At 44.2% G+C, this 27,192-nt stretch overlaps 1 protein-coding gene across 7 annotated transcripts in view; it reads left to right on the top strand.

Annotated features, from left to right (window-relative positions):
- Positions 1–26,572, top strand: part of LOC121276196 (retinoic acid receptor beta-like) — a 290,694-nt gene extending 264,122 nt beyond the window's left edge. For all 7 annotated transcript variants that reach the window (XM_041184326.1, XM_041184324.1, XM_041184327.1 and 4 more), the window contains 3 exons: positions 13,742–13,946; positions 22,746–22,904; positions 25,028–26,572. In XM_041184326.1, coding sequence (XP_041040260.1) covers positions 13,742–13,946; positions 22,746–22,904; positions 25,028–25,257 — 594 coding nt within the window. In that variant the 3' untranslated portion in view covers positions 25,258–26,572. The remainder of the gene's footprint in view (positions 1–13,741; positions 13,947–22,745; positions 22,905–25,027) is intronic.
- Positions 26,573–27,192: the final 620 nt, after the last annotated feature.

The following is a 27,192-nucleotide window of genomic DNA, read 5'->3' as shown; positions in this document are numbered from 1 at the left end:
AGACTCATCACACAGCCTATCCTAATATCATAGAATGGTTACAGCACAGAACGAGGTCATTTGGCCCATTGTGCCCATGCCAGCTCTGTGGGAACATCTCAGCTAGTCCCATTTCCTTGTCTTTTCCCCATAATCCTGCAAATGTTTCCTCTTCAGGCAATTTTCTAATTCCCTTTTCAAAGGTACAATCGAATCTGTCTCCACACACTCATGCAGTGCATTCCAGATCCCAAACACTCGCTGTAATAAGAGTTTTTCCAAATGTCACCTTTGGTTCTGTCCATACCGCTCACGATTTTGAAAACCTTTATCTCCTCTCAACCCTCCCTTCTCCAAGCAGAACAGACCCAGCTTCTCCAATCTGTCCACGTAACTGAAGTCCCTCATCCCTAGAACCATTTTCATGAATCTTCTCTTCACTCTCTAATGTCTTCATAAGAGCCCAAAAGTGAAGTGCCCAGAGTTGGACACAATAATCCAGTTGAGGCTAAACCAGTGTCTTATAAATATTCCTTGCTTTTGTACTCTGTGGGCTGGATTTTCATCCTAGAGGTGGGTAGCAGGAGTCAGGAAATTTGCCGGCTTGGCCTGCCTGTCTCAGGGAAATGTCCAAGGATGGAATTTTTGTTCCCTGGGGTGGATGCTAACCGAAGTGGGGCTACCGCCCCTGCAATGTGTTCAAAAGCAGCCACAGGGGCTGCCAAGTGTTGAGGCTAGCTGTTTAAAAGACCTGCCTTGGTGCTCTGGGACTTTGTCCCAGTTGTAATAATGACAGATGAACAAAGCACAGCCCTGTAGACCTCACCCCTCACAACACCTAGCCTCCCACAAACCCACCATGCCCCATCCATGCCAACTCCTGACACCTCATGCCCCCACCCACCGCTCCATGGTCCCTCATACCCTCTATGCCAAGCTACATGCTGTCCCATCTCCAATGGCCCTTTATACCGTCTATGCCAAACTATGCCCCATTGTTCACCCATTATACACTGTGTACAGCATGAATAAACCCTATAGTAACAAAGGATCAGTGAGAAAGCTTTAAAAAAAGTCATTCATTCATAATTTTCTACTTTCTTAAAACAAAACCCTTTTACTACAGCCCTATATAAGTGTCAAACACCCAGACTATTTAAAATATCAATAGTAGAAATTGCAAGTACTTGAAACCTCTTAATCTTATACAAATAAGCATGTGTAATTGACAGAATAGATCACAGAATGCATGATGAGGATTGGCTGAGGGCCCAGACATCCATTAGTCTATTAGAGCAGCTGTGCACCAAGGAAAACATTACTTGACTGACAGTTCTTTCTCTGTGATCTATTTTGTCAATTGTGCAATGTTTATACAAGATAAAGAGGCTTCAAGTGCTTGCAGTTTCTTCTATTGATACTTTAAAGGGTCTGGATGATCTACACTTTTATAGGACTGTAGTAAAAGGAGTTTTTTTAAGAAAGTAGAAAGTTATGATGAATGACTGATTTTTAAAGCATTCTCACTCATCCTATTACTACAAGGCCCATAGTGGGTGAATGGGTGTAGAAATGCCACAGCTTGGCATGGTGAGAATTAGGAGCCATGGGGGGTGGTTGGAGGGGCATAGGTTGACATGGAGTGTATGAGGGGCCATGATGCATTGTTGGAGGAGCATGAGTAAGACGCTTTGAACTTCCCTTTCAAATGTGCCCTCATACAGACAAAGGTTCACGACTCCTCTGAGAGGTTGTGAGCCACAAACCTTTTAAAAGCTGGCTTGACTTGATGAAAATTGCAGGGAACTAGGAGATGCCTATTCCCACTATATAGCCAACCAGGTAGGGAGTGCAGGCTCGTGACCCACACCAGCCCATACCCTTAAACCACTCTGGTGAAAATTGGGGTGTGTCAGGTGTGGGGTTGGGAATCCTGGAGCAGAATTTTCCCCCTGTCAGGGGGGAAGCTCAGGAGCGGGCGCGTGGAGGCGTGCTACTCCGATCGGCGCCCCAATTGGAGGCGCGCCGCCATTTTACGTAGGTGGGCCAATTAAGGCCTGTCCAGCGTGACTTCCACCAGGAAGCACTATGCTCTCCCTGTGCAGGCGGGGAGGATTCCATAAGCCGAGAGTGCGAGAGCGCACTCATCTCCCTGAGGCTAGTGCTGCCTCAGAGAGATCAGCGCCAAATTCAAAAATGTTAAAAATATAAAAATAAAATCTCCCTGACATGCCCCCTCATGTGACATTGCCACATGAGTTTGGACATGTCCATCACTTTTAATTAAACTTTCATCAAATTTTTAAAAACCTTCATCCCGCCTGTGGATGAAGTTTCATGATTTTTCTGAAGCCCGCCAGAGCTCCTGGCCTGCCTGCCAACCTTAAGCTTGAACAGGCAGACCCTTTAACTGGTGCCATTAGTTTTTAAATGGCCTCAATTGGCCGTTGACAGGTCAGCAGGCGCACAGCTGATCCGGCTGAGCCCCCGCCGACCTGAAAATGGAAATGACGCAGGGTGACATCAGGAGTTCCACCCAATGTCATCCTGCGTCATTTTATGCGTCGGCGAGCGGGCCACGACCCCGCATGACAACCGGGAAATCCTGCTCCTGCAATCGCGTCCCAGTGCCTTTTTTTTACCTCCACAGGTCTCCCCGATTCCATGAAAAGCCAGCCCAACGCCTTTATTTTTAAAGCCCAGGATCCCAAATGTTTTATTAAATGATTTCTTAACCTGCCCTACCACCTTTAGGGATTTGTGCACATATACTCCCAAGTCCCTTTGCTCCTGCATCACCTTTAGAGTAATATCCTTTATTGTATATTATCTCTCAAGAGGAGAAATTTCTTCACCCAGAGAGTGGTGAGCCTGTGGAATTCTTTACCACAGAAAGTAGTTGAGACCAAAACATTGTATGTTTTCAAGGAGGAGTTAGATATCGCTCTTGGGGCGAAAGGGATCAAAGGATATGAAGAGAAAGCAGGAGCAGGCTACTGAGTTAGATGATCAGCCATGATCACAATGAATGGCGGAGCAGGCTCGAAGGGCCAAATGGCCTACTTTTGCGTATTTTCTATGTATGTTTCTCCTAGTTCTTCCTTTGTAAATATAATCCGCACACACTTCTCTGCATTAAATTTCATCTGTCACGTGTCCACCTCTTGAAGTCAGACAACTTTGTATCAATGCTCTGACCTATATTTTTCCAGGACCTTAACTTTGGAACCCCATGCATCCCTCGGGCATGGCTTCCTGAATTTCCTCACCTTTTTCTACTCCCCAACATATTTTGTCTCTCTTATTTTTTGAGAGCTTGTAACTGACCGCTCACTTTATACCTTGTCCCCTCACCTTGTTTTGTAAAATTGACTATCTCATCATGGCTAATAATGCTCTAATCAGCTCTGCCATTGTGATTGCCAGTATAATGGTTATCAAGTACCTCAATTTCTGCTTTTTTAGTAGCAAATCTACAATTAATTGTGGCTGTGAGGGTGACAACTTACTGCTTGCAATTAGTTACATTGCTATTTCTTGCAATTTGTTTCAGTGCTGCTATAATACCCACGAGGTAGGGGAAAAATCATTGAGACTGTTCTTGATCGCTGAAGGCCCTTGAAAACTCATTTACAATCGTCATGCTGCAGGCTGACTGGAAGTAAAACATTTCATTTCAAGTCACTTGTTTAAAGTCATTGAAAGTCAGCAGATGAGGGAATAGACTGCCTTTGTATTAAAATGAATAATGTTTTGTCATGGCTTTCGTATACAATTACTAGGGATATGCACTCAGCAAGAGTCCATTTAAAGTGCTATTTTTGCGAAAATAAGACAGTTCATGATTATTTTGAGTGTTTGCTAATTACACTGGTTAAATGAACAATTAACAGATAAGAATGCAAGCAGTGTATAGAAAAGTAAATTAGTTCCTTAAAAGCAAATCATTCTCATATCACACAATAGAATGGATTTTTATGAATGGAAAGAGATTTTAAATAACAACTTCTTTGCACAGTACATGTCTGCATCTTGTTTGTTAGCTTGCAGTTTGATGAGAGTAGATATTCATTGACACAAATACTCACTCCTCTTGGCCATGCAAAAGTAAATTTAGCATTTACCTCAATGTGTTTCTTCTACTGTTCCACCAGATTTACTGAATGCACAACAGACACATAGGCCTGAGCTTTCCACCCCCATTGGCATCGGGCGTCATGACGGGTGTGAGTGGACAATATGGTGAGATAGCCAAAAATCGGTTTTACACCATCATGAAACCAGTATACGATTGTCCACTCTGCCCGTCAATACTGGGCCACCTTTCCTACCGTCTGACATCAGGAGCCTAATTTTAATGCATTTCTTGTCATCATCTTGCCTGCTTGCCAGAATTATCCCCCATACTGGATGATCCGGGCATGTTGGCATGATGGCACACCGATGTGTTTCACAACAGACCATAAGTGATGTGTACCTGGGGAGCTGTACTTCACTTGGGACTTGAGGTTTGTTACCCTACCTTGCTTCGAGCAGCACTCCCAGTCATCAGTGCCAGGTTTCACAGGCACTACCACATCACTTTTAGGTGGGCTCATGGGTCCCTACTTACCAGACTAGCCGTAAGGTGGGGGTGGCTTTTTAATGGCTGCAGGGCTAGGGCTTCCTTGGGGAATGGGGAAAAGTGGGCTCAGGGAAAGAAGAGGATGCAGGCCGAGGGCTGTACTGGGGAATGGGGAGGGGGGGTTTCCCAGGGTGTCTGTGGGAACACATGTTTATCAGTGCAAGTGGCCTCAAGATGGTGGGGGCTGTAAGAGGCAGTTTCCAGAGGAGCTGAGGCCAGATGGAGATGTGAGGGTGTGTGTGAGAAAGTGAGTGGTGATGTCCCTTGAGCTGGCAGTGAGTGAGATGCCAGTGAATGTGTGATGGGCTTGAGTGTGTGAGTTCAGAGTGATGAGATGGTTGCCTTACCCTGGCTGCATGGATGAGATCATTCATCCTCTATCTGCATTGAATGGCCAACCTCTTCTGTACAGCATTGGCACTGATCACCACTGCCATTGGCTCCTAAACCGCAGTGGTGACACTGATGGGCCTCCTGCATCCAGAGCGGGGTAGAGGATACTGAGGCTGCCCTCCACAGTGTCCAGAAGGTGTCCCAGGGATGCAACACTGAATCAGAGGCTACAGTCTTCTTGCCTTTTGGGGCTATGTCTTCTGTGCAGCAGTTCTGGGCTGAAAGCATTGACAGCTGTGCTCACGGCTGCAGTTCAAATATGGTTCCTGGCGTGAGGAAGTGGAGGGATGATGGCATGGTTGGCGAATCGGAGGAAGTCTGCCAGCGAAACGGCATGTTTCCCATGACTGCATAAATAATAAGATAGGAAGGGGGCTGGTACAGCCTCAAAGCTGCCATTGTGGCTGGTGGGTAAACATCCTTTTCCCCACTCACTGCTGCACTTCTTCCAAACCTGGGATGATCCTGTCCGTAGGGTTCTATGTGCATCAATTTGCATGAAGTCATGAGGCTCCTGCCTGATTCAGGATGTGCCTTGGCCACACATGAAATATGACGGGGATGTGAAGCGAGGTGGTGAAATCCTGGGCTGCATTTTACAGAGCACCGTTGTCCCCACCTCCACCAGCTAAAAAGAATGGGAGCAGCGTTTAAGACAAGACTCTTACCCCCACCTTGGGAGGAAGTCTTGTCTTAGAGAGCTGCTGGCCAATCCAACTGTAGTCTGTTTCAGCGTTAGTGGGAGTGTTGGCAACTTCTGGGACTCCAGGCAATACCACCTCACTGAGGAACCTAGGTAGGATGTCGGAGAGGGGCTGCAAGTTGGACAGGGGGCCGGGTTCAGGAGGCTGGGAGGAGGCTTAAAGAGAGGGGCAATGACCTTTGGGGTGGGTGCTTCCAGTGGGCCCAAGAGGCCTGCAAAGGAGGTGCCACCACCCCACCCCCCTCCTTGCCTGACACCAGCCCACCCAGCGAAAGCTGCCTGGCTTCCTACATGAAGTGGGAATCCCCCAGCCACGAGTAAATTACTAGCGGTGGCAGGATGAGGCCCTTAAGTGGCCATTAATTAAGTGGCCACTTAAGAGCCTGAATAGTTCCAAGGACAGGTGGGCTCTCTGATACCTCCCCCCGCACCCCTACCCACCCACCATATAATATCAGACAGGTCAGGGGTGGGTAGATAGGTGGCAGGAAGGCCTCCCGCTAGATTTTGTGTGGTGTCCCGTCCTGTTCCCCCCCCCCCCCCAACCCTGTCACTGGGGCAACATAAAATCCAGCCCTTTACTTTCATCCAGTTAAAATCAGCCCTGTATTGTTTGCATAGATTCATTCATTTGAACACAAAAGAGTTGGAGCTTTTAGAAGCCTTTCACTCAGGAGGGTGGTAGCAAGTTTGACAATCCAATCCTTGCTACAGAGAGCTCTGGAAGAGTCAGAGCTCACATCTTTGGCTTTCTAACTATCTTGGGCACAGGCAGTTTGTAGCAAATTTGGAATGGGGGGGGGTTAGGGAGGCAGCCAACCCATTTGTCTTAATGTTAGATCTAACTAGTTTCAGGGATGGATAGTCTGTAAACTGAATTTACAACATAATAGGCCTACTTTGTTATTTTCTATACAATAAGAAACAGTGGGGATTATACTGAATTTCCCTGAAAAATTAATTTTGTTCATTGTTATATAACATATAAAATTAAGGAGCATATCATTTACAATAGATCTCATCTCACTACAGTGTTTATCAATCTGCCACTCGAAAATAGGAGAAATGCATGTGAGGGCACATGTGAGTATTTAGTACACACAATAATGGATTCCATTCTTATGACCCCAGGTCACGCCATCATATGACTGTATATTGGGCAGTAAAAGTAAACTCCTGATTCTCATCCCAATAGAATATCTATTGCAGATGTAAAAATTGCAAAAATAGGATCAGCAAAACTGCTCTGTAATGTGATCCTCTAACACTAAGGGCAGAATTTTATGTCCTGCGGGTGGGCACATGCCTGACCCAATCGGGCATAAAATCACGTGAGATGACGTCAGGCGAGTGTCCCCATGTCATCGCGCACTCGCAATATTTCGCTCAGCTGTTGCACGCGAAATTCAGAAACACACCCGATGACAAGTAAGAAGGCAGTGAAGCCCAATAACAGCGCAATTGTCTGCAATTCTTTGTGACCTGTCCGTGGACGGTCGAATCAGCCAGGTGGCCTTTACATTTTTCAATAAACATCATCTAAGGGCGAGATGAAATCTCCATTATGAAATAAAACAAAAATAAATATCTGTGGACATCATTTTTATGAGGTACATTTTCAGGTGCTTGATTATGATGCACATTTTTTTGCAGCTTTTTAAACCTTTATTTCATTATTTGCAGGTCTGCAGCTCCTTGAGGCAGCTGTCTGCCTTCAGGGAGCTCTCTCGCAGCGCTCACCCACACCCACGGTGATGTCATCACCCACTCTTTTCCCGTCCCCACCCCAGGAGCGCTGAGCTTGTCAGCGTTCGTTTCACACTGGCTGCCCGCTAATTGGCCAATCAGCGTGTGATCGCGGTTGGGGGCTGATCGTGGTTGGTGGTCTGTTTCCCAGCCACTCCTGGGCCCTCCGATCACGCACACTGCTAAAGGTAGAATTCAGGCCTAAATATGAAAGCTTTGAACACGACTCTCAAATACTCGTAAATCTGTTTAAAAGTGGAAGAAATTACATACTTGATGTCTGAGTTTTAAATTTATTGGGTAAATATGGCTCAGGCTTCAATGAAGGAGTTTATTTTACTCTCTCTTAGCCTTTGCTGAGCATTAATCGATTTTCACAATGAGGGCAGATAATTCCACTGTTACCTTGCTGTAAAGGTTGCGAGGTTATGTCAGTAACTGAAATATGTTTGGAACTATGGACAGCTTACATTTATGTGCTATTGATAAATTATTGATATTAATAAGTTTAACATTAATTCAGCATTTAGGAGGGGAAGAAATTAGTACCTAATCCCCATGATTTAAGAGTTATATAGTTTAGCCGTACAATCGGCTTTCTGATGTTTTTTTCTCTCAGTAGTCTAACAAGGATTCCTATAAGTGGACCCTGTCCTTACAATCCAGAACATGTGCCACTTCTATACTCTGCCATCACAGAGATCCATTAGCTTTGAGCTAACAATTACTAACTTTTAAGGGGAGAGATTTGTTTATATAGTGTGGGCTTACATCACTTCTCTCAGCAGGGCAGACTACACTGCAAGCGGTTACCTGCACAGCCCATAAGTATTTCCTCATAGATATCGTTGAAGAACTGTGGGCCAGACAGGAAATGCCCTGTGGTGCTGTCCGATATTGGGGAATCATCAGTCTGTATAATGCCACTAGAATTAGTACTACACAACCAAATTTTCCCCCTTTCAACTTACTATTGAATTAAGTGCAGGCTTGTATTATGAGATCAAATTGCCTTTCAAATAATGGTTGTGCTCCACAGAGCAAATGTTTATAGATTAATCTTAATTTTGAAATACTAAACATAAATATGAAGTTCAATAATCAGCATACATTAGAAGTACAATATATGTATAAACTTGGGGTTGAATTTCCATAGTGGTTTTACTGATCTGCCATACTGATCTTGTTGGAAGATCAGCAGAAATCCTGGTGAAATGTTGAAGATGCCATTTCTTAGCCATCTTCCGGCAAAATTATATCAGACAATCAGAAGAACAATTCATGGATATGCATTGGAGTGAGAAAGTCCACAATGGGTCATTTGTCCTTTGCAAGAACAGCTTCTGATTTAGTTTGAGCATCCCTCGAAATAATAAACACATCCCTTATGCCGATCTACATGGCAAATTCAATTTCTCCAGCCGCTGTTGCTCACCAGGCAGCACTGCTTCCTGTGAGGACTAAGATAAAAGCAAAATACTGTGAATGCAGGAAATCTGAAACAACAATAAAAATTGCTGGAAAAACTCAGCAGGCCTGATAGCATCTGTGGAGAGAGACAGAGTTAACGTTTCGAGTCTGTATGACTCTTCTTCAGAACTAAGGAGAAGTAAAAACATTGTGAAATATATACTGTTTAAGGGGGGGAGGGACGGATGAAGCGGGATAGGAGGCCAGCGATAGTTGGAGGCAACAGAGAGATTGCAAAAGATGTCATAAACAAAAGTTTGAAGGGGTGTTGATGGTGGTGATGCTGGCTAAAGGAGGTGCTGATGGTGACATTAAGAGTAGAAAGCAGGATGAGCAAGTGACAGATGGCCCTAGTGGGGGTGGGGTGGGGGGAGGGGACGGTGTGGGAGTAAAGATAGAAATAGGCTAAAAGGTAGGGATAAAACAATGAATGCAAATAAATTTTTTAAATAATAATAGAAATAGGTGGGAAAAAAATAATATATATATATATATATATAAAAATTTAAAAATAAATATTGAGAAAAGGGGATCAAAAAGGGGTGAGGATGGAGGAGAGAGTTCATAGTCTGAAGTTGTTGAACTCAATGTTAAGTCCAAAAGGCTGTAAAGTGCCTAGTCGGAAGTTGAGGTGCTGTTCCTCCAGTTTACATTGAACTTCACTGGAACATTGCAGCAGGCCAAGGATGGACATGTGGGCAAGAGAGCAGGGTGGTGTGTTGAAATGGCAAGCGACAGGGAGATCTGGGTCATGCTTGCGGACAGACTGAAGGTGTTCGGCAATGCGGTCACTCAGTCTGCATTTGGTTTCTCCAATGTAGAGGAAACCGCATTGGGAGCAGCGAATGCAGTAGACTAAATTGAGGGAAGTGGAAATGAAGCACCGCTTCACTTGAAAGGAGTGTTCAGGCCCTTGGACAGTGAGGAGGGGGGAAGTAAAGAGGCAGGTGTTGCATCTTCTGTGATTGCATGGGAAGGTGCTGTGGGAGGGGGTTGAGGTCTAGAGGGTGATGGAGGAGTGGACCAGGGTGTCCCAGAGGGAACGGTCCCTACGGAATGCCAATGGGGGGGGGTGAAGGGAAGATGTGTTTGGTATTGGCATCATGCTGGAGTTGGCAGAAATGGCGGAGGATGATCTTTTGAATGTGGAGGCTGGTGGGGTGAAAAGTAAGGGCAAGGGGGACCCTATCATGGTTCTGGGAGGGAGAGAAAGGTGTGAGGGCGGATGCGCGGGAGATGGGTCGGACACGGTTAAGGTCCCTGTCAACCTCCGTGGGTGGGAAACCTCAGTTAAAAAAGAAGGAAGACATGTCAGAGGAACTGTTTTGGAGAGTGGCATCATCAGAACAGATGCGATGGAGGCGAAGGAACTGAGAGAATGGGATGGAGTCCTTACAGGAAGCGGGGTGTGAGGGGATGCAGTCGAGGTAGATGTGAGAGTCGGTAGGCTTGTAATGAATAGTGATGGACAGAAATATTGATCACCAGAAATTGAGACAGAAAGGTCAAGGAAGGGAAGGGAAGTGTCAGAGATGGACCATGTGAAAATGATGGAGGGATGGAAATTGGAAGCAAAATTAATACATTTTTCCAGGCCCAGACGAGAGCACGAAGCAGCACCGAAATAGTCATCGATGTACCGGAGAAAGAGTTGTGGAAGGGGGCCGGAGTAGGACTGGAACAAGGAATGTTCTACATACCCCATGAAGAGACAGGCATAACTGGGGCCCATGCGGATATCCATAGCCACACCTTTTATTTGGAGGAAATGAGACGAGTTTAAGGAGAAATTGTTCAGTGAGAGAACAAGTTCAGCCAGACGGAGGAGAGTGGTGGTGGGTGGGGATTGTTCCAGCCTCTGTTCAACGAAGAAGCAGAGAGCCCTCAGACCATCTTGGTGGAGGATGGAGGTATAGAGGGATTGGACGTCCATAGTGAAGAGGAGGTGGGCGGGTCTAGGGAACTGGAAATTGTTGATATGATGTAGGGCATCAGATGAATCGCGACTAAGTGGGAAGAGACTGAACAAGGAGAGAGAACAGAGTCAAGATAGGAAGAAATGAGTTCCGTGGGGCAGGAACAGGCTGACACGATCGGTCTACCGGGACAGTCCTGTTTGTGGATTTTGGGGAGGAGGTAGCTTTTTCCCTATCTTGAATCCGTTCTCTCTCCCCTTGTCCAGTCTATTCCCATCTACATCCGTGATTCCTCTGATGCAGTATGTCTGAGGGCTGAGGGGTCGCTGAGCTCCAGTTATGCCTGTGTCTTTATGGGATATGTGGAATTTTTAAAATTTAGCCTATTTCTATCTTTTCTCCCACACTGTCCCCTCCCCCCACCCCACCCCCACTAGGGGCATCTGTCACTTGCTCATCCTGCTTTCTACTCTTAATGTCACCATCAGCACCTCCTTTAACCAGTATCACCATATCACCACCATCAACACCCCTTCAACCTTTTGTTTATGACATCTTTTGCAATCTCTCCTTTGCCTCCACCTATCACTGGCCTCCTATCCAGCTTCACCTGTTCCACCACCCCTCCCCCCGACTTTCACCACATTTCTACTTCCCTTTAGCTCTGAAGAAGAGTCATATGGTTTCGAAATGTTAACATAGATGCTGTCAGACCTGCTGAGTTTTCCCAGCAATTTCTGTTTTTGTGACCTATGAGGACTATTTCAGTTCAAACAGCCACTCTCAAAACAACCATTGTATTGATTCAAGTTCCTTGATTTCCCACCAGGGAATATAGTTTCTTTCAATCTATTCTATCAAACTGCTTTACCAATCTAAACAATTCACTTACATACTATTACCAAGTACTTGTAGCACCAAATCAGTCCATTTAGCTCAACTGGTCTATGTGGTGTTGATGCTCCCTTTGAGCCTTCTCTCACTCCTGATCATTTAAGCCCATCAACATATCCTTCTATTATCTCCTCCCTCATGTTTACCCAGCTTTTCTTTAAATGCATCTATGCTACTCATCTCAACTATTGTCATGATAACAAGTTTCATGTTCTAAACACCTCTGGCTAAAGAAGTTCTTGAGTAAAAGAGTTTTATTAGTGACTATTTTACATTTATGGCCCTTAGTTCTGGCCTTGCCTACAAATGGAAATGTATCTACATCCTGCCCCACCCCCTCACAATCTATTAAATGCAAGGGAACTGCACTGGTTTCGTCAGCACAATTTACCCAATAATGGTGCAGCCGTCACAAAAGATTATGGAATTATCCGGTCTAATTGAGTTCTGTGCAATTCAGGTTTCAATGATCTTTTGCAGTAGTTTGAAAAACATTGTGCTAGAAATTGGTGCTTCCTATCAAACTGCGTACGTCCCCAGGATGAATTAATCATCATTCGGAGTTTCCATTAATTGCGCTTGTTTGCTGGCCTTTGAGGAGACTCTGAAAGTTAAACTGGAATCTTTGAGCACAAGGACACTAACAGATACCTCTTGAAAGATTCTGATTCTTCCTCCGTTTGCTAAGGAACTGACTCCCGTACCCCAATCTTACTAGAAAACAGTGCTGTATACTTTCTAAGTCATCTTCCGTGATTTAAAATCAGATAACTGCGGTAGTTTGACACTGATTTTAAATGTTTTTTTTTTGCAAAAAAGACATTTTCAGCTGTATTAATCCAACTGCACCTTATTACCACTCTTAAATATTAAGGAATATTTTTATCGCAAAGTTTTAAAGAAATTCCATTTTAAAATGCAGCCAGATTGCGCTTGTTTGTAACAAATTTTGCATTTGACGCTACATAAAAGAGTTTGAGTGGAGAATGGAGGGTGAAAAGATCAGTTTTCAAATTGGTGTACCTTGCAGTGGAAACAGTAGTCGCACTTCACTCAACAATGTTCATACAACGGGCCTTATAATTTAACCCTTTATGCCCAGTATCATTCTGGTGAATCTGCACTCTAGCCTTTCCAATACCAAAATATTCTTCCTGAGATGCAGCAACCAAAATGAATCCAGTGCCTCATATGGGTTCTAAAAGGCTTCATACAACTGAAGCATCACTTCCTCACACTTATATTCCAATCCCCTTGACAATAAGGTCAGCATTCCATTCGCCTTTTTGATTACATTTTGTACCTATGCATTGTCTTTTAGTGATTTGTGTGCATGGACACCAAAATTCCTTTGCTCCTCTCCAGTTCCTAATCCAGGGAAACCGGTGGGATACTGGTCGGAGTCTCAAGTTATTCTTTTCTGATCTTGAGGCAGCCATGAACAAGATCTGAGGAACGTTACAATGAGATCCACATCTCAGCATTGTCTGCAACATGGGAACTTCTTTTTGGGGTCGAAGGCAGACATTTCATTCACTCCCTGGATGCTTGTTGTCACAAAATGAGGCAGATCTACTGTGATGGTGCTATCCACCATTCTGGAATACTCTAGCCCAGATATACTGGTTACTGAGAAGACACCGGTATTCAATGCCATGCATTCCATTCCTCCAATGGCCCAGTGGGCATCCTAGATGGACATCTACCCTAACAAGTCTTGTGCTTACACAAGTTCTTATTCTGTTGAGATATCCCAGTATTCTTTATACAATGAATTATATTGAAAGTGCAGTTACAATTGTTAAATAACGAGACATAAATAATGTATCACCTATTCCTTTTCCTCTCCAAGTTACATAATTATTTTCTGTCTATCAGTTTAAGTGAGATTCATGAAAAAACATTTGGGTACCAAACTTCTCATTTGCTTTTTACCTTTTCAGTAACAGTATATTATTTTGAGAAATATTATTAACGACATAAAAAAATAATCAAATGTTTATTTCACACCAACAGATTCTCCGAATCTGCACCCGATACACCCCTGAGCAAGACACAATGACCTTCTCTGATGGCCTTACCTTGAACAGGATTCAGATGCACAATGCGGGTTTTGGCCCTCTCACTGACCTCGTCTTTACCTTTGCCAACCAACTCCTGCCACTTGAAATGGATGACACCGAGACTGGTCTTCTTAGTGCCATCTGTCTGATCTGTGGGGGTAGGTCTGTTGACTTCGTGGGAAAATATTGCACCTTCTAGAACTGTTTCATAGTCGATAAATCATGAATCTGCATTGCAATTACTGATGTGTAAAAGGGTGAAAAGATTTCGCTATTCTCGTTTTTTTTCAATAAAGCAAATAGAAATGTGAATCTACAGGAGTATTACAGGGAAATTTTAACTTGACCCTAAGTATCGTTTTAGCGGCATAATAAATGAAGCTGCAAATCTGTTCACACCAATGATCTTGAATTCCCTCTGCATGACATGACCTTCCAGTGTAAGTGAAGCTGGTTACTGACAAGACACTGGGATTCAATGCCATGCATTCCAATCCTCCAACAATGGCCCAGTGGGCATCCATAGATGGACATCTACCCTAACAAGTCTTGTGCTTACAGAAGTTCTTATCCTGTTGAAATTATCCAGCATCCTTTATACAATGAATTATATAGGGGAGAGAGAGGGAAACCTTCAAGTTTCAGCTTGCTTCTGGGTGGGTGAGGTTAAAATTATTGGCATTGTATAGATAATAGGTGATGTGACAGAGGCCAAGAGTGGGGTTTTCAACTGAAAAGCCCACAGTCTCCAACTCCATTCATAACAACCCTAAGAACAGCCTGTACCAGCCTGCAGCAGGACCTAGACAATACCCAGACAAGCAACAGGTGACATTTCTGCAACTTAAATGCCGGGCAGTGACTATCATGAACCAAGAAAAGTTTCAGCCACCTCCTTCAAAGACATGACCAATGCCAAGTGCCCCATCATTACCAGGCAATGCTTGAAATACACAGCAGACCCAATGGCATTTGAAAAGAGAAAAGGTAGGTTAATGTCGCAGTTGCAAACCTTTACTCACAACCTCTGTGGAAGCTGTCTTACTGTCCCAAGTAACATTTGGTGTCCCTGAATCACCTGAACGATTGTAACATTGGCCAAGTATCCCCTGCTCTCCTTTCCTAAACATTGGCTGCAACCTTTGCACTCAGCAGTGCATCCAGGCAACAATGTTTGGAAAATACATAGGGCAATCAGCCTGCTCTTTTTCAAGGCAGTCTGTCCCTTTTAACAGAAAGCTGCTCAAAAGAAAATTGCTGCACCTTAAAACATCAGAAAAGTGACCAGCAGGGCAGAGAGAGGGCTCCAGAGGGATGGATGCAATGCTCGAGGCATTAGTGCCTGCAGCTGGGTCAGGCGAGAGACACCATTATTCTCCAGGGGTGCTGGTGAATGGAGTGGGAGCAGGTTTCCAGGAAGGTCAATTCCCAGATCCTGGATCCAAAGATCTAGCAGCAGTGCCACAAAAATTCTTAGAACCACATGCAGGTGATCAAGGTCAGTGAATGCAACTTCACATGATATCTCCTACTCACCACACCACCAGTTTCTTTTGCTGCCCAATGTATCATACCTCCATCACTCACCTAGTACCAGATCATGGCAGTCAGGCCTAACATTCAGATACACCCTTACACACCTACCAATGCTGCCAGCCTCATACCTCTCACAGGTATCACACACCTCCCAGCTATTCAGCTGTGGCAGGCATATTGCCTAAACACAGTGCAACACAAACACTGATATTTTTCCCTTTCTCTTGCAGGACATGGTGTCATAAAATAGAAGGGCCAATGGGGGACAAGGATTGCTGCATTTCCTGAGATTTACAGAGGTCTGCATCATGGGGCTGATGGTATATTCCTGCCTTATCCCCCAGCTCAGCCTCATCCTACTATCTGACATGATGAGCAGACTGTAGATGGTGTGACCATGGACCTCTTCCTTTCCATCCCACTTCCCTCAGCCAGACCTTCCCCTTCCTGAGTACCTGCTTTCAAACACCCTGAACTGCCACTTGCACAGCCATGGCAGCCCCAGGACATGAAGAGAGAGCAACGGCACAGAATTGATGAGGAGGCCCCATCACTTATCTAACACTCACAACCATCAGCTCAGACACTGAACATTGCACCTACTTGGAGGCTAGCATAGGGTTGGTGAGTCATCCGGGCACAAATGGGCTGCAGCCAGGCCAGGGGTAAAGGGTGACACATTTGCCAGCTGACTGGAGAGTGAGATCTCAGACAGGTTCTGCTATAGAGCACTCTGATGGGGCAGCATATAGGAGAGCACTGATTGTTATGTACATCAAATATGTTGGATGTATTGGCTGACATTGTCAAGGAGCACTGAGGAGTCCAGCTGCAACGTTTGCAGAGGGATCCTGCAGTGTTCTCCCCATCTGCGGCCTGTGCCCCAATCTCTCTGTAGTGCTTCAGACTAAGCGATAGTACAATTGCTGCTCCTGTACCTGTTGCAGCCTCTATGTGGACATGTCACCACCAAATCTTCTGCTATCCCTGTGGGGATGTAGCGACCCTCCCTTTCAAATCCAGGAACTCAACCATTGGAAATATTCCAGAGTACTTCTGGAGCCTTTGTAACAGAAAAAGTTGGCAAAAACTAACTTAGCTCCAATTTGCTGCCTAGCCCTTTAAGTTGGCTCATGTAAGGCTCCAGAGTGATGAACAAATATACAGACGTGAGTTGCCCAGAAGGAAAAAACAGTAAAAACTGGTCTTGTATACCAGTAAGACTCGGGAAATAAGAGTACTGGTCCAAACTGTTTTTTCCTTCTGGGTGTGTGATCCAAATTTGAAATCCTGGCACCATATCAGCTGGTCGAGCTGTGTGATGTCAAGGTTGTGCCAATTCAAAGCTTCCCAGAACACACAGGGGATGTACCTGCATGCCCTTTTTACTGCTGTGACATCACGTGGTCGGACAGGAAGCAGCTGGCAGTGCCTTGTGTCCCCGGGAAGCAGTGTAAACCTTTGTGCGACGCAATCCACTTTACAACCTGAAGTCTCCACTATGTTTGTTTGTGTTGTGATGCTGCCACCTACTGGCGAATTTGTTTACTCCCAAGTGTGAAATTGAGATGCTGAGAAAAATAACTTACGTTTCTATTGGGTTTTCATGACTTTAAAATGACCCAAAGCTCTTCACAACTGGTTAGGTACTTTTGAAGTGTAGTCACTGGTGTAATGTAGAGAAACACAACAGCCAGTTTGCCCCCACAAACAGTAAGGTGATATGACCAGATAATCTGTTTTGGTGATGTTGATTGAGGGATCAATAATTGTCACAAATATTGCCCACAGGCGTGGAGATATTTTGCATAACAGTTGGGAAACTGTTCACCTACACCATCTTCAATCCAAAACCAAAATGCCTCTAATTTCAGTCCTTGAGCTCTAGTAGTGTGTGAGCTCACTCCGAAACTGCGTTCCAGGCCATTGTCCACTCCTCCGAAGTATTTGTGAAAATGGATCTTTCACTAAACACCCGGAAAACTGAAGTCTTCTTCCAACCAGTTGTCACAACATAACACGTCAAATAAGATCAACGGCGAGATCTTGGGAAATGTGGACCATTTTCCACATTTTGGGAGCCTCTTCTTGACGAAGGCAGACAGAGTCGATGAAATTCATCATCGCGTCCAATGTGCCAGCTCAGCCTCCGACCGACTGAGGAAAAGAGCATTTGAGGACCCAGATCTCAAATTCAAGACTAAGGCCATGGTTGACTGGGCAGCAGTGATCCCTGTGCTCCTAGGAACTTGGGGCAAGGTTTTATAGTCGGTCCACGCCCAACCCGATCGGGCGTAAAATAGTTGTGATGGCGTCAGGTGAGTGCCCTGACATCATCGCACACTCACATGATATTTCAGTCGGTGGGTGCGTGCAAGAGTCAGCAACACGCCCGCCAACAATTAAGAGGCCTATTAAGGCCATTAATCAATTAATTTAAACATATTTTTCGCTGCCCGTCCAACCTTATGGTTGGTGAGCGGGCAAATCGGCCAGGTGGCCTTTTGATTTTTTTAGCAAACCTCATCCACGGACGGGATGAGGCTTCCACAATTAAATAAAAAATAAATATGAATTATTGGGCAGAAGTTTTATTCTGTTGATTTTATTGTGAGTTAGTCCCATGTCGGGACATTTTTTTCAGACTTTAAAAGTCTTGGTTTGATTTTAGAATTGTTCAGCTTCCTGCCTTCAGGGAGCTTTCAGTGTGCGCACCCCTGCACATGCGCAGACTTTTGCGCGTGCACTCCTCCCCACGCCCACCCTGCCAGCGCTCGTGCGTTTCATGCTGGGTTAATTGGCCAGCCAGCGTGAAATCACAGTCAGGGGCGCTTCCCTGCTGCTCCTGTACCCACCTGCCGCACCCTCCCGACAACCCAAAAATCCTCCCCTTGGACAACCCAAAGCACTGGAGCAGTAGCACCAGCAAGATCCTCCAAATCTGGTGGCAAGAGCAAGGCCCAGCATCAAAGTGCTAATCATTCAAAACCAGCTTTGCTGAGCAGGACATGTTCTTATGCCTGGCACCAGACTCCTGAAGCAACTGCTCTATTCGGAACTCAGACGTGACAGGAGACTCACAGGAGGACCGTGGAAATGCTTTAGGGATGTCCTCAAAGCATCCCTGAAGAGGTCAAACATCCCCGCCAAGCCGCGGGAGTCCCTGGCCTACGACCTGAGGAAGCTGCTCCTCTCTCTGCACAACCAGGTGCCTCCATCACTCTCTTTTCCTTCGTCTCCACTCTCTGTAAACCATGAAGCAAACAGCTAGGTCACCAGGCTCCATGCTACTGATGTACTCCTCCTGCAGGATGAAAGAGAGAGAAGCGTGGATTAACCTGGGTGTACTAAGAAGCTCTCTTGATTAAGTCTGAAGACCCCTTAATGCATCCTGGAGAGTGCTGCCACCACTTGGATGTCCGGAGTTTAGTGCACTGCATGGCTGCCTGATACCCTGCCTTCCCCCGCCCCACTCCACCTGACTGATTGGCAGCAGCTTTGCCCACTGGACTACATGCTGTGCTCTCAGTTCAGGCACAGGCATTCTCCTAACCCACACTGCAAGGATGCACTGTTAGCTTGAACCATGGGGGAGACTGGTCCAAACCGGAATGATGACATTGCACTAAGGGCTGTGAGCACCTCCACCAGTGACTGCTCCATGGTCAGCTTTAGCAAGGAGATTGTACAACTTGCCCAGTTGTCCAACTGTTCTGCAATGTACTAAAATGCTCATTAGTTTGCAGTCTGTGCCCAAGGGGTGAAAAGCCGTGGTGGCACTTTGATGCCTCGGCTTTGCTTGAGTGGGCAGATAAGCTAGAGGCCTGACTCCAAACATATCAATGTGGCTGCGTCTGAACTGTCTCAGCTGCAGAGGAATGTCACTTTATACAAGGTGTCCCTAATTCTTAGCCTCTTCCCTCCACTCTCACCCCTCCACATGTGCTTGTGCACTACCTTCAACTGCAGGACCAACCTTGACCCCATCCTCCGACTCGCTTCAACCCCAGGGCAGCCCTTGCCTGCGAGCTTGCCTCAACCGTAAAGCAGCTTTGCCCCAGCACTGGACTGTCAGCCAGTTGGGAAAGAGCAACTTACCTGTGCCCTCATGGTGCCTCAAACTTGAGTCCAACAGGCGACCCTTATGAGCACTGCACAACGTTACTGTGCACTCGCCTCTGAGCTCCCCTCGATGTGCAGCTCATGAAGCACACGCCTTATATACGCTGTTATATACACACTGACGTGCTCAGATGATCCAGCAGAGGAGGATGATTCCGGTGAGCTGGGCTTATAATGATTTGCAGATGTATCACAGTGAAGTTCCTGAAGTCCAACAGCAGGAAATTTGGTTCATCTGTGATGGGCAGAGCAGACAATCGCAAACTGGTTTCACGACATCATGAAACTGATTTTTGGCCTTCTCACTATATTGTCTGCTCACGCCACCAAACATGCCAAAATATCCGCCCAATGTTCTGGACACCATCATAACCATCCCTGGATATGTCCTGTCCCACTAGTAGGACAGACCTACCAGAGATGGCAGCACAGTGGAATACAGTCGGGAGGAAGTGCTCGACAATGACAACATTGACTCCTGATCTCTCCTGCTGATTACCACCTACCCCCATACTCCACAACCCCTTTTCTTCAGCTGATAAATCAGTACTCCTCCATGTTCAACACCACTTGGAAGAAACACTGAGGGTAACAAAGGCACAGCATTCTGGGCCCATCACAAAGAGTGGCTCAATAGCACCACTATTGGCTGAGCTGGCCAAACCTGAAGGGTATATCTGCCAGACTGGGCCAGAGCAGTTAGAGAACTAACGAGGGAAAAGCTTGACCTCCTGTCGCAAATGCCTCTGTCCATGACAGTACTGGTGGGAGTGATCATCACAGTCATAGTCCTTGTGGGAGATGAAGTCCCATCTGTACACAGAGGCACGCTCCATTGAGTTGTTTGGCACTAATGCCTTACCAAATGAGATAGATTCAGGACAGATCTAGCAGCTCAAAACTGGCATCCATGAGACTCTGTGGGCCATCAGCAGCAGCAGAATTGTATTCAACCACGATCCATAACTTCCTGGCTGGCATATCCGTCACTCTACCATTACCATCAAGTGAGGGGATCAACCCTAGTTCATTGAGCAGTTCCTGCCAGGAACAGCACCAGGCATGACTACAAGTACGCTAAGTGGCAGTAGCAGCATGCTATAAACAGCTAAGCAATCCTATTGCCAATCGATCAGATCAAAGTTCTGCTGTCCTATCACATAGGTTGTGAATGGTGGTGGACAATTAACAGGAACAAGAGACTCCATGGGTATCCCCATTCTGAATGATGGGGGAGCCCAGTATGTCAGTGCAAAAGACAATGTTGAAGGATTTGCAACCATCTTTAGCCAGAAGTGCCAAGTGAGTGATCCACCTTGGCCTCTTCCTGAGATCCCCAGCATCACAGATGCCAATGTTCAGCAAATACAGTTCACTCCAGATAATATTAAGAAACGACTGAAGATACTGGATACAGCAAAGGCTATGGGTCCTGACAACATCTCGGATGTAGTGCTGAAGATTTGCGTTCCAGAATTAGACATGCCCTTAGCCAAGCTATTCCAGTACAGCTACAACAGTGGAGGCATATCCTGCCAAATGGAAGATTAGCTGGCTCTGTCCTGTCCACAAAAAGCAGCACAGATCCATTCGGCTCAATTACTACACCATCAGCCTAATCTCAATCATCAGCAAATAATGAAAGGTGTCATTGATAGTACTATCAAATGGCACTTACTCACCAGTAAGATGCTTGCAAAAGCCCAGTTTGGGTTCCGCGAGGACCACTCAGCACCTGACCCCATTACAGACTTCATCAAACATGGACAAAAGAGCTGAATTCCAGAGGTGAGGTGAGTGTGACTGCCCTTGACATCAAGGCTGCATTTGACTGAGTGTGGCATCAAGGAGCCCTAGCAAAACTGGAGTCAATGGGAATCAGGGGGAAAACTCTACTGGGTGGAGTAATACCTAGCACAAAGGAAGATGGTTGTGGTTGTTGGATGTCAGTTATCTTTGCTCCAGAATATCACTGCAGGAGTTCCTCAGGGTAGTGTCCTAGGCCCAACCATCTTCAGCTGCTTCATCACTGACCTTCCTTCCATAAAAGGTCAGAAGTGGGGATGTCCACTGATGATTGCACAACGTGCAGTACCATTCACAACTCCTCAGACACTGAAGCAGCCCATGTCCAACTGCAGCATGACCTGGACAATATCCAGGTTTGGGCTGACAAGTGGCAAGTAACATTCGTGCCACTCAAGTGCCAGGCAATGACCATCTCAGTTCAAGGACATCACTTTCCTCGGGGTACTGTCCTTGGCCCAACCATCTCCAGCTGCTTCATCAATGACCTTCCTTCCATCATAAGGTCAGATGTGGGGATGTTCACTGATGACTGCACAATGTTCAGCACCATTTGCAATTCCTCAAATACTGAAGCAGTCCATGTCCAAATGCAGCAAGACCTGAACAACATTCAGGCTTGGGCTCATAAGTGACAAGTAACATTCATGCCACACAAGTGCCAGACAATGACCACCTCCAGCAAGATTGAATCCAACCACCTTCTCATGACTTTTAATGGCATTACCATTGCTGAATCCCCCGCTATCAACATCCTGGGGGTTACCATTGACCACAAGCATAACTGAACCAACCCTAGAAATACTGTGGCTACAAGAACAGGTCAGAGACTAGGAATTCTGCAGCGAGTGACCCTCACCTGCTCCTGGAATTCTTCTATTGACAGGTTTTAAAATACAAAAAAAATTACTTCAGTTTCAATAGATGCTTTACTATAAGTTAGATGTGTTTTTATTGCTGTGATTGATTATAGGGCTCTGTCCTGTAAAGATAAGTTGACCATCACATTGACCTCCATTGTGAGAGCGTTGACATGCATTACAGTACTTTTCCCAGTGGAGAAAGTGCCATAATGCAGTCAAAACTATAGAAAACCGTGCTTGGAAACTCTTCTCTCATGCTTTTGACTGAAATTTAAATGTCCAGTGAAAAAATGGCCCTACTGTTGAACATTAAAAAAAATCTAAGCACCTGCTACAATTGATTGATTGATAGGTGATCTGCTTTGAAATGGAAACGGTACTGTAGTTGCAGCTTTAAAAAAGTCCATTTGGTGTTTTATTTTCAATGGACTCCATTGTTGATGTTTCCCAGCTACAAATTGGCATTTGCATTGAAATCTGCTCGAGTCATCAGTTGGTCCATACCTGAAGTGAGGTGTGTTAAAAGGAGGCCACCTTGAAGAGTAATAATAGAAAATCAATCATAAGGTGATTTGATCCTCAAGTTTACGGAATGCTTAATAAGTCCTGTTAAAATTAATTTCTTTGTAGACCGCCAAGATCTAGAAGATGCAGAAAAAGTGGACAAATTGCAGGAACCACTTCTGGAAGCTTTAAAGATTTATATACGGAAAAGAAGACCCAATAAACCCCATATGTTCCCAAAGATATTAATGAAAATCACAGATTTGCGTAGCATCAGTGCAAAAGGTACCACAACAAGATAATTTATTTTTTTAAATCTTTTTCCGTACTAGTTCATTTCTTTCAAGTAATGGTGTTATTTTTATGAGACTGTTCTTTTTGCTTTATTGGGAACAGTTATTTGAGGTAACAGAGCTGTGTTTGCAATCTGCGTTCAGTCTTGATCGCCTTGTCTCAGGAAGATAAATGCCCTTGAAGAGAATTCAGCAATGATTCACCAGGGTGATGTTTGCGATCAAAAGACTGAGGTACAATGAGACAGTGGATGTGGCTAAAAGGTGATCTGACTAATGTGTTTATAGTCATAAAGGGAATTGACAGGAAGGAATCCAGAGCAAGGAAACAAAATCTTAGATTTCAAGCTAACCCAGTTAAAAGTGAACTCAGGAAAAAGTTTTGAATTATGTGATTATGAAAGATATCTCTAGAAAGCCACAGAAGAATAAATGAATGGGAAATGTGGGCATTAAGGATTTAGAGAAAAAACAAGAGATTAAAAAGCTGGATTAGCAAAGATGCCTGTGCAGGATCCATGGGCTAAGTAAACTAACCCTGTTCATGTGCTTCTATTGGCATGAGGTGACAACAATACCCTGGCAATGAAAACCTTTAAATGTCAGTTCTGACATTATTTGGCAGAAATTACTGTTAGTAATATTTTATGAGTATTTAAAGTACTCGGACCAAATACCACACTACTATCATAACAGGTATTCCTCCAACCTGTAGTCAACCTCCAACAGCTTCATTCAGAACTGTACTCTTGGTTATTTGGCTACGGTTGCCAGCAGGAGGTCCAACTATTGAATGCAACACCTGAAAAGTTAATAATTTATCTCTAGCAATTCCCTTTTAAAAAAAACAACTGTTGCTTTTGTAGTTAAGAGATTTACTAGGCATAAGTTCAAGGTGAGGGGCAGGAGGTTTAGGGAGGATGTGAGGAAAAACTTTTTTACCCAGAGTCTGGAATGCACTGCCTGGGAGGGTGGTGGAGGGGGGTTGCCTCACATCCTTTAAAAAGTACCTGGATGAGCACCTGGCACATCATAACATTCAAGGTCATGGGCAAACTGCTGGTAAATGGGATTAGGTAGGTAGGTCAGGTGTTTCTCATGTGTTGGTGCAGACTCGATGGGCCAAAGGGCCTTTTCTGCACTGATTCTGTAATACTGATGCTATTTTGGTTCTGTCCTACTGGAAGTTACTCTGGTCATTTCAAAGTCAAACGCCTACTTTCAAAACATACATTAAAGGTCATAACTATTTCCAGTGTTTCTGACTCACACATCTGTTTATCCTACATTCAAAGGTCGTTTAACTTTTGAAATGTCACCTACCCTTCAAATAGCATAAGGGCTCATCGTCACTGGCTGATTCACTGCATTTTGGATGCGATTTAGTTAGATACACATTCACTAAGGTGTTAACTGAGTTAGGGGATTTAACTGAGTGTTAGCAGGAGATATTCTCAGGAAGAATCCTATAAAGATGCACTAGCCACTTTCCAAGTTTGCTCGTATGGTTATTGAAGATTGCTCAGCCCTTCCAGTTCCCACACAAACTCCTCCAATAATCAGCACACTTCCTACGACAGAAAGATTGAAGGTGCTTCCTCTTGGGAATTTCCTCAATGACAATAGGTGATATGCCTACAGCTGATGTGAATGGCCCTGTGGTTTCTATAAAGGTGCCTGAGGATAGCACTATTTTGTAGCATGGCAAAGATTTTGTTTTACAATAAATGTTTAATAAAACTGGCCAGGCTTCAGTTAGAGCAGAAGAGTCATATGAAACATTAACCCTGTTTCTCTCTCCACAGATGCTGCCAGGCCTTTTGAGTTTTTCCAGCATTTTCTGTTTTTATTTCATATTTCCAGCATTCGCAGTATTTTGCTTTTATTTCAGTTTGAGCACTGTGTGCAATTCTGGGTACACCATTATAAAAAAAGTGATCAACTTGAGACACTGAAACAATTTTCACTGAAGCAGCTAATAGTTAAAGAGATTTAAAAGAGATTTTTGAAAAGGTGGTCTGAAATTGTTTGAGTAAAGTTGTGTATATAGAGTATTAAGACAAAGTAACAAGGAAAATTAACCCTAACTAAGAGGAAATCTCTCTCCACATTCAGGTGCAGAACGTGTCATTACACTTAAGTTGGAGATTCCTGGATCAATGCCACCCCTTATCCAAGAGATGCTGGAAAACTCAGAAGGGCATGATCCCCTTGCACCCACAACGAACACAAGCACAGAAAGTAATGGGAGCAGCAGTCAAGCACTAGAAGCAACTTCCAGCCCCAGTCTGTCTCCCAGCTCTGCAGCCAATGGACCAAACAGCCAGGTACCAAACACAGAGTAAATGGCGCTGCAGTGACCACAACCATTCCCAAATGTGATAGTTTCTTCTCTCTTTTGTTCTGAAATACCAAGGCCTGAAGGATCAGGTTGATAATTGTATATTCAACATTAAAACCGCTGTAGCTCTTGACGCTAATCGACTTTTGAGTATGAAAATACTGAATCATAAACTGTTTTGGTCAGATTCTCTCCTCCTGGATTGTACGCAGGCAGTTCAAAGACTGATGTCTGGTAAAGCCCATCTATGTGTCCACTATTGCATGCTGGGAAGAAGCTGTGGAAAGTGATGTAGAACTCTGATTATTACTTTATTTTGCAGAGTTACTCAATGTATTCTAAATTTCTATGCTGGAGTTTCTGGTGCTTTCTCATTGTCTTGCATATCATGTCTAAATACATACACCATGTTATGGAACAAAGCCTAAGTACTTAGATCAGGTGAGTTATGGTCACAGAATTCTCTGGTTTAGACAATATGGGACATTTGTTATTATTCTCAATGTTACTGTTGTATTTTCTTGCATTTCTTAGTCAAAAAAGCCTGAAGGTTGGGATTTTATCCTCAGTGCACCAGCATTCAATTTTGTCAAATAAGGACATATCTCCACCTCTTTTTGCAATGAAAAACAAAGTTTGATATTTAATTTTTTTTAAATACTAGCACTTTGTGCTGGTAGTAATTGTTTCTCACTGGCAGTTAGCCTACACTACCATGTTGTTTGTATGAATGTTTACAATTCACAAGCACTTAAGTAACAGATTTTTTTAAAATAAAAGCAACTCTCTGCATACAGTTAGTCTGAACGTAATATTTTTTTGTGGTAGGGTTCACCTATTGCCTATTGGTTTTGTGCTAGCATACAAAGCTAGTAAAAATGTTTGTTTAATTATTTCAGCTGTGCAGATTCATTTCATGTTCAACAACATATCAAGAGATAAAGTAAAGTGCTGCATGTTGTTTGCAGTAAAGATAGCCTCCAAGGCACAACACTTCTCAGTGTTATTTTGTTATTTTATTTGCTTGTACATGAGCCAGTAAGTAAATTTCATCTGGTGGCTGACACACATTATATCTCTCTGCAGAAGCGTGTTCTATCGTAGATTTGTTCTTGAGTACAGTAATTTGAGTTTATTGAATCATTCTTGTAGTGTCTGAAACACTAGTGGGATGTTGTTTTCTAGCATTAGGACTGCTCTGTACTTCTACTGGCTCAGTTTGTACATTGAGATTGTTTAACAATGCTTTCTATGTTCATATACTGTTACCTTTTCCATCAAGTTTCCTGGCAAAAGAATAAAGTATATTTATTTTAAAATGTGCTCTGGCGTTCATTTTTCCTGCAATATTCAATACATTTCACCATAAAACTTACACAGTTTGGAGTAGTTGATAAGCAGAGTTTAAAAAAAAATCAACATTGTTTCCATTAACTACATATTTTAAGTAGTGCACTTAGATGTTATTACCAACATATGGTAAAATTGAACATGGAACTTAGATACATAACTTGTGTCTTTTTTTCAAAATTGGAGCAATGTTTTCCCTTTAGAACAAGTTTCATTTTCCAGAAGTTATCTTTTGCTCTTTTCTCTTTTCCCCTTCTGAAGAGGAGAAAAACTTGCATTCGTACAGCAGCTTTCAAAACCAAAGATGTCCCAAAACACTTTCCAGCCAGTGAGGTACTTCTGATGTGTAGTTACTGTTGATATGTAGGAAAGTATTAACTCATGGGGGGTAGTTCCATGGTTCTGACAAGGGCTCCATAACTGAAACTTTGGGCAGGAATTTGCTGTCCCAACATGAGGCCACAGCGAACCCACAGTGAACAGCCACTAATGGAGGTAGGGCACCATAAATTCAAATTTCTGCCAGTCACCATTTTGACCAGCAGGGAAAATATGGAGGGTTCTGACCCAATGTACACCTAAACTGAGG

The sequence above is a fragment of the Carcharodon carcharias genome, chromosome 3, assembly GCF_017639515.1.
Source record: "Carcharodon carcharias isolate sCarCar2 chromosome 3, sCarCar2.pri, whole genome shotgun sequence".
NCBI lineage: Eukaryota > Metazoa > Chordata > Chondrichthyes > Lamniformes > Lamnidae > Carcharodon > Carcharodon carcharias.
The sequence above is the reverse complement of the archived record's forward strand: the minus strand, read 5'-3'. Positions and strand labels throughout refer to the sequence as shown.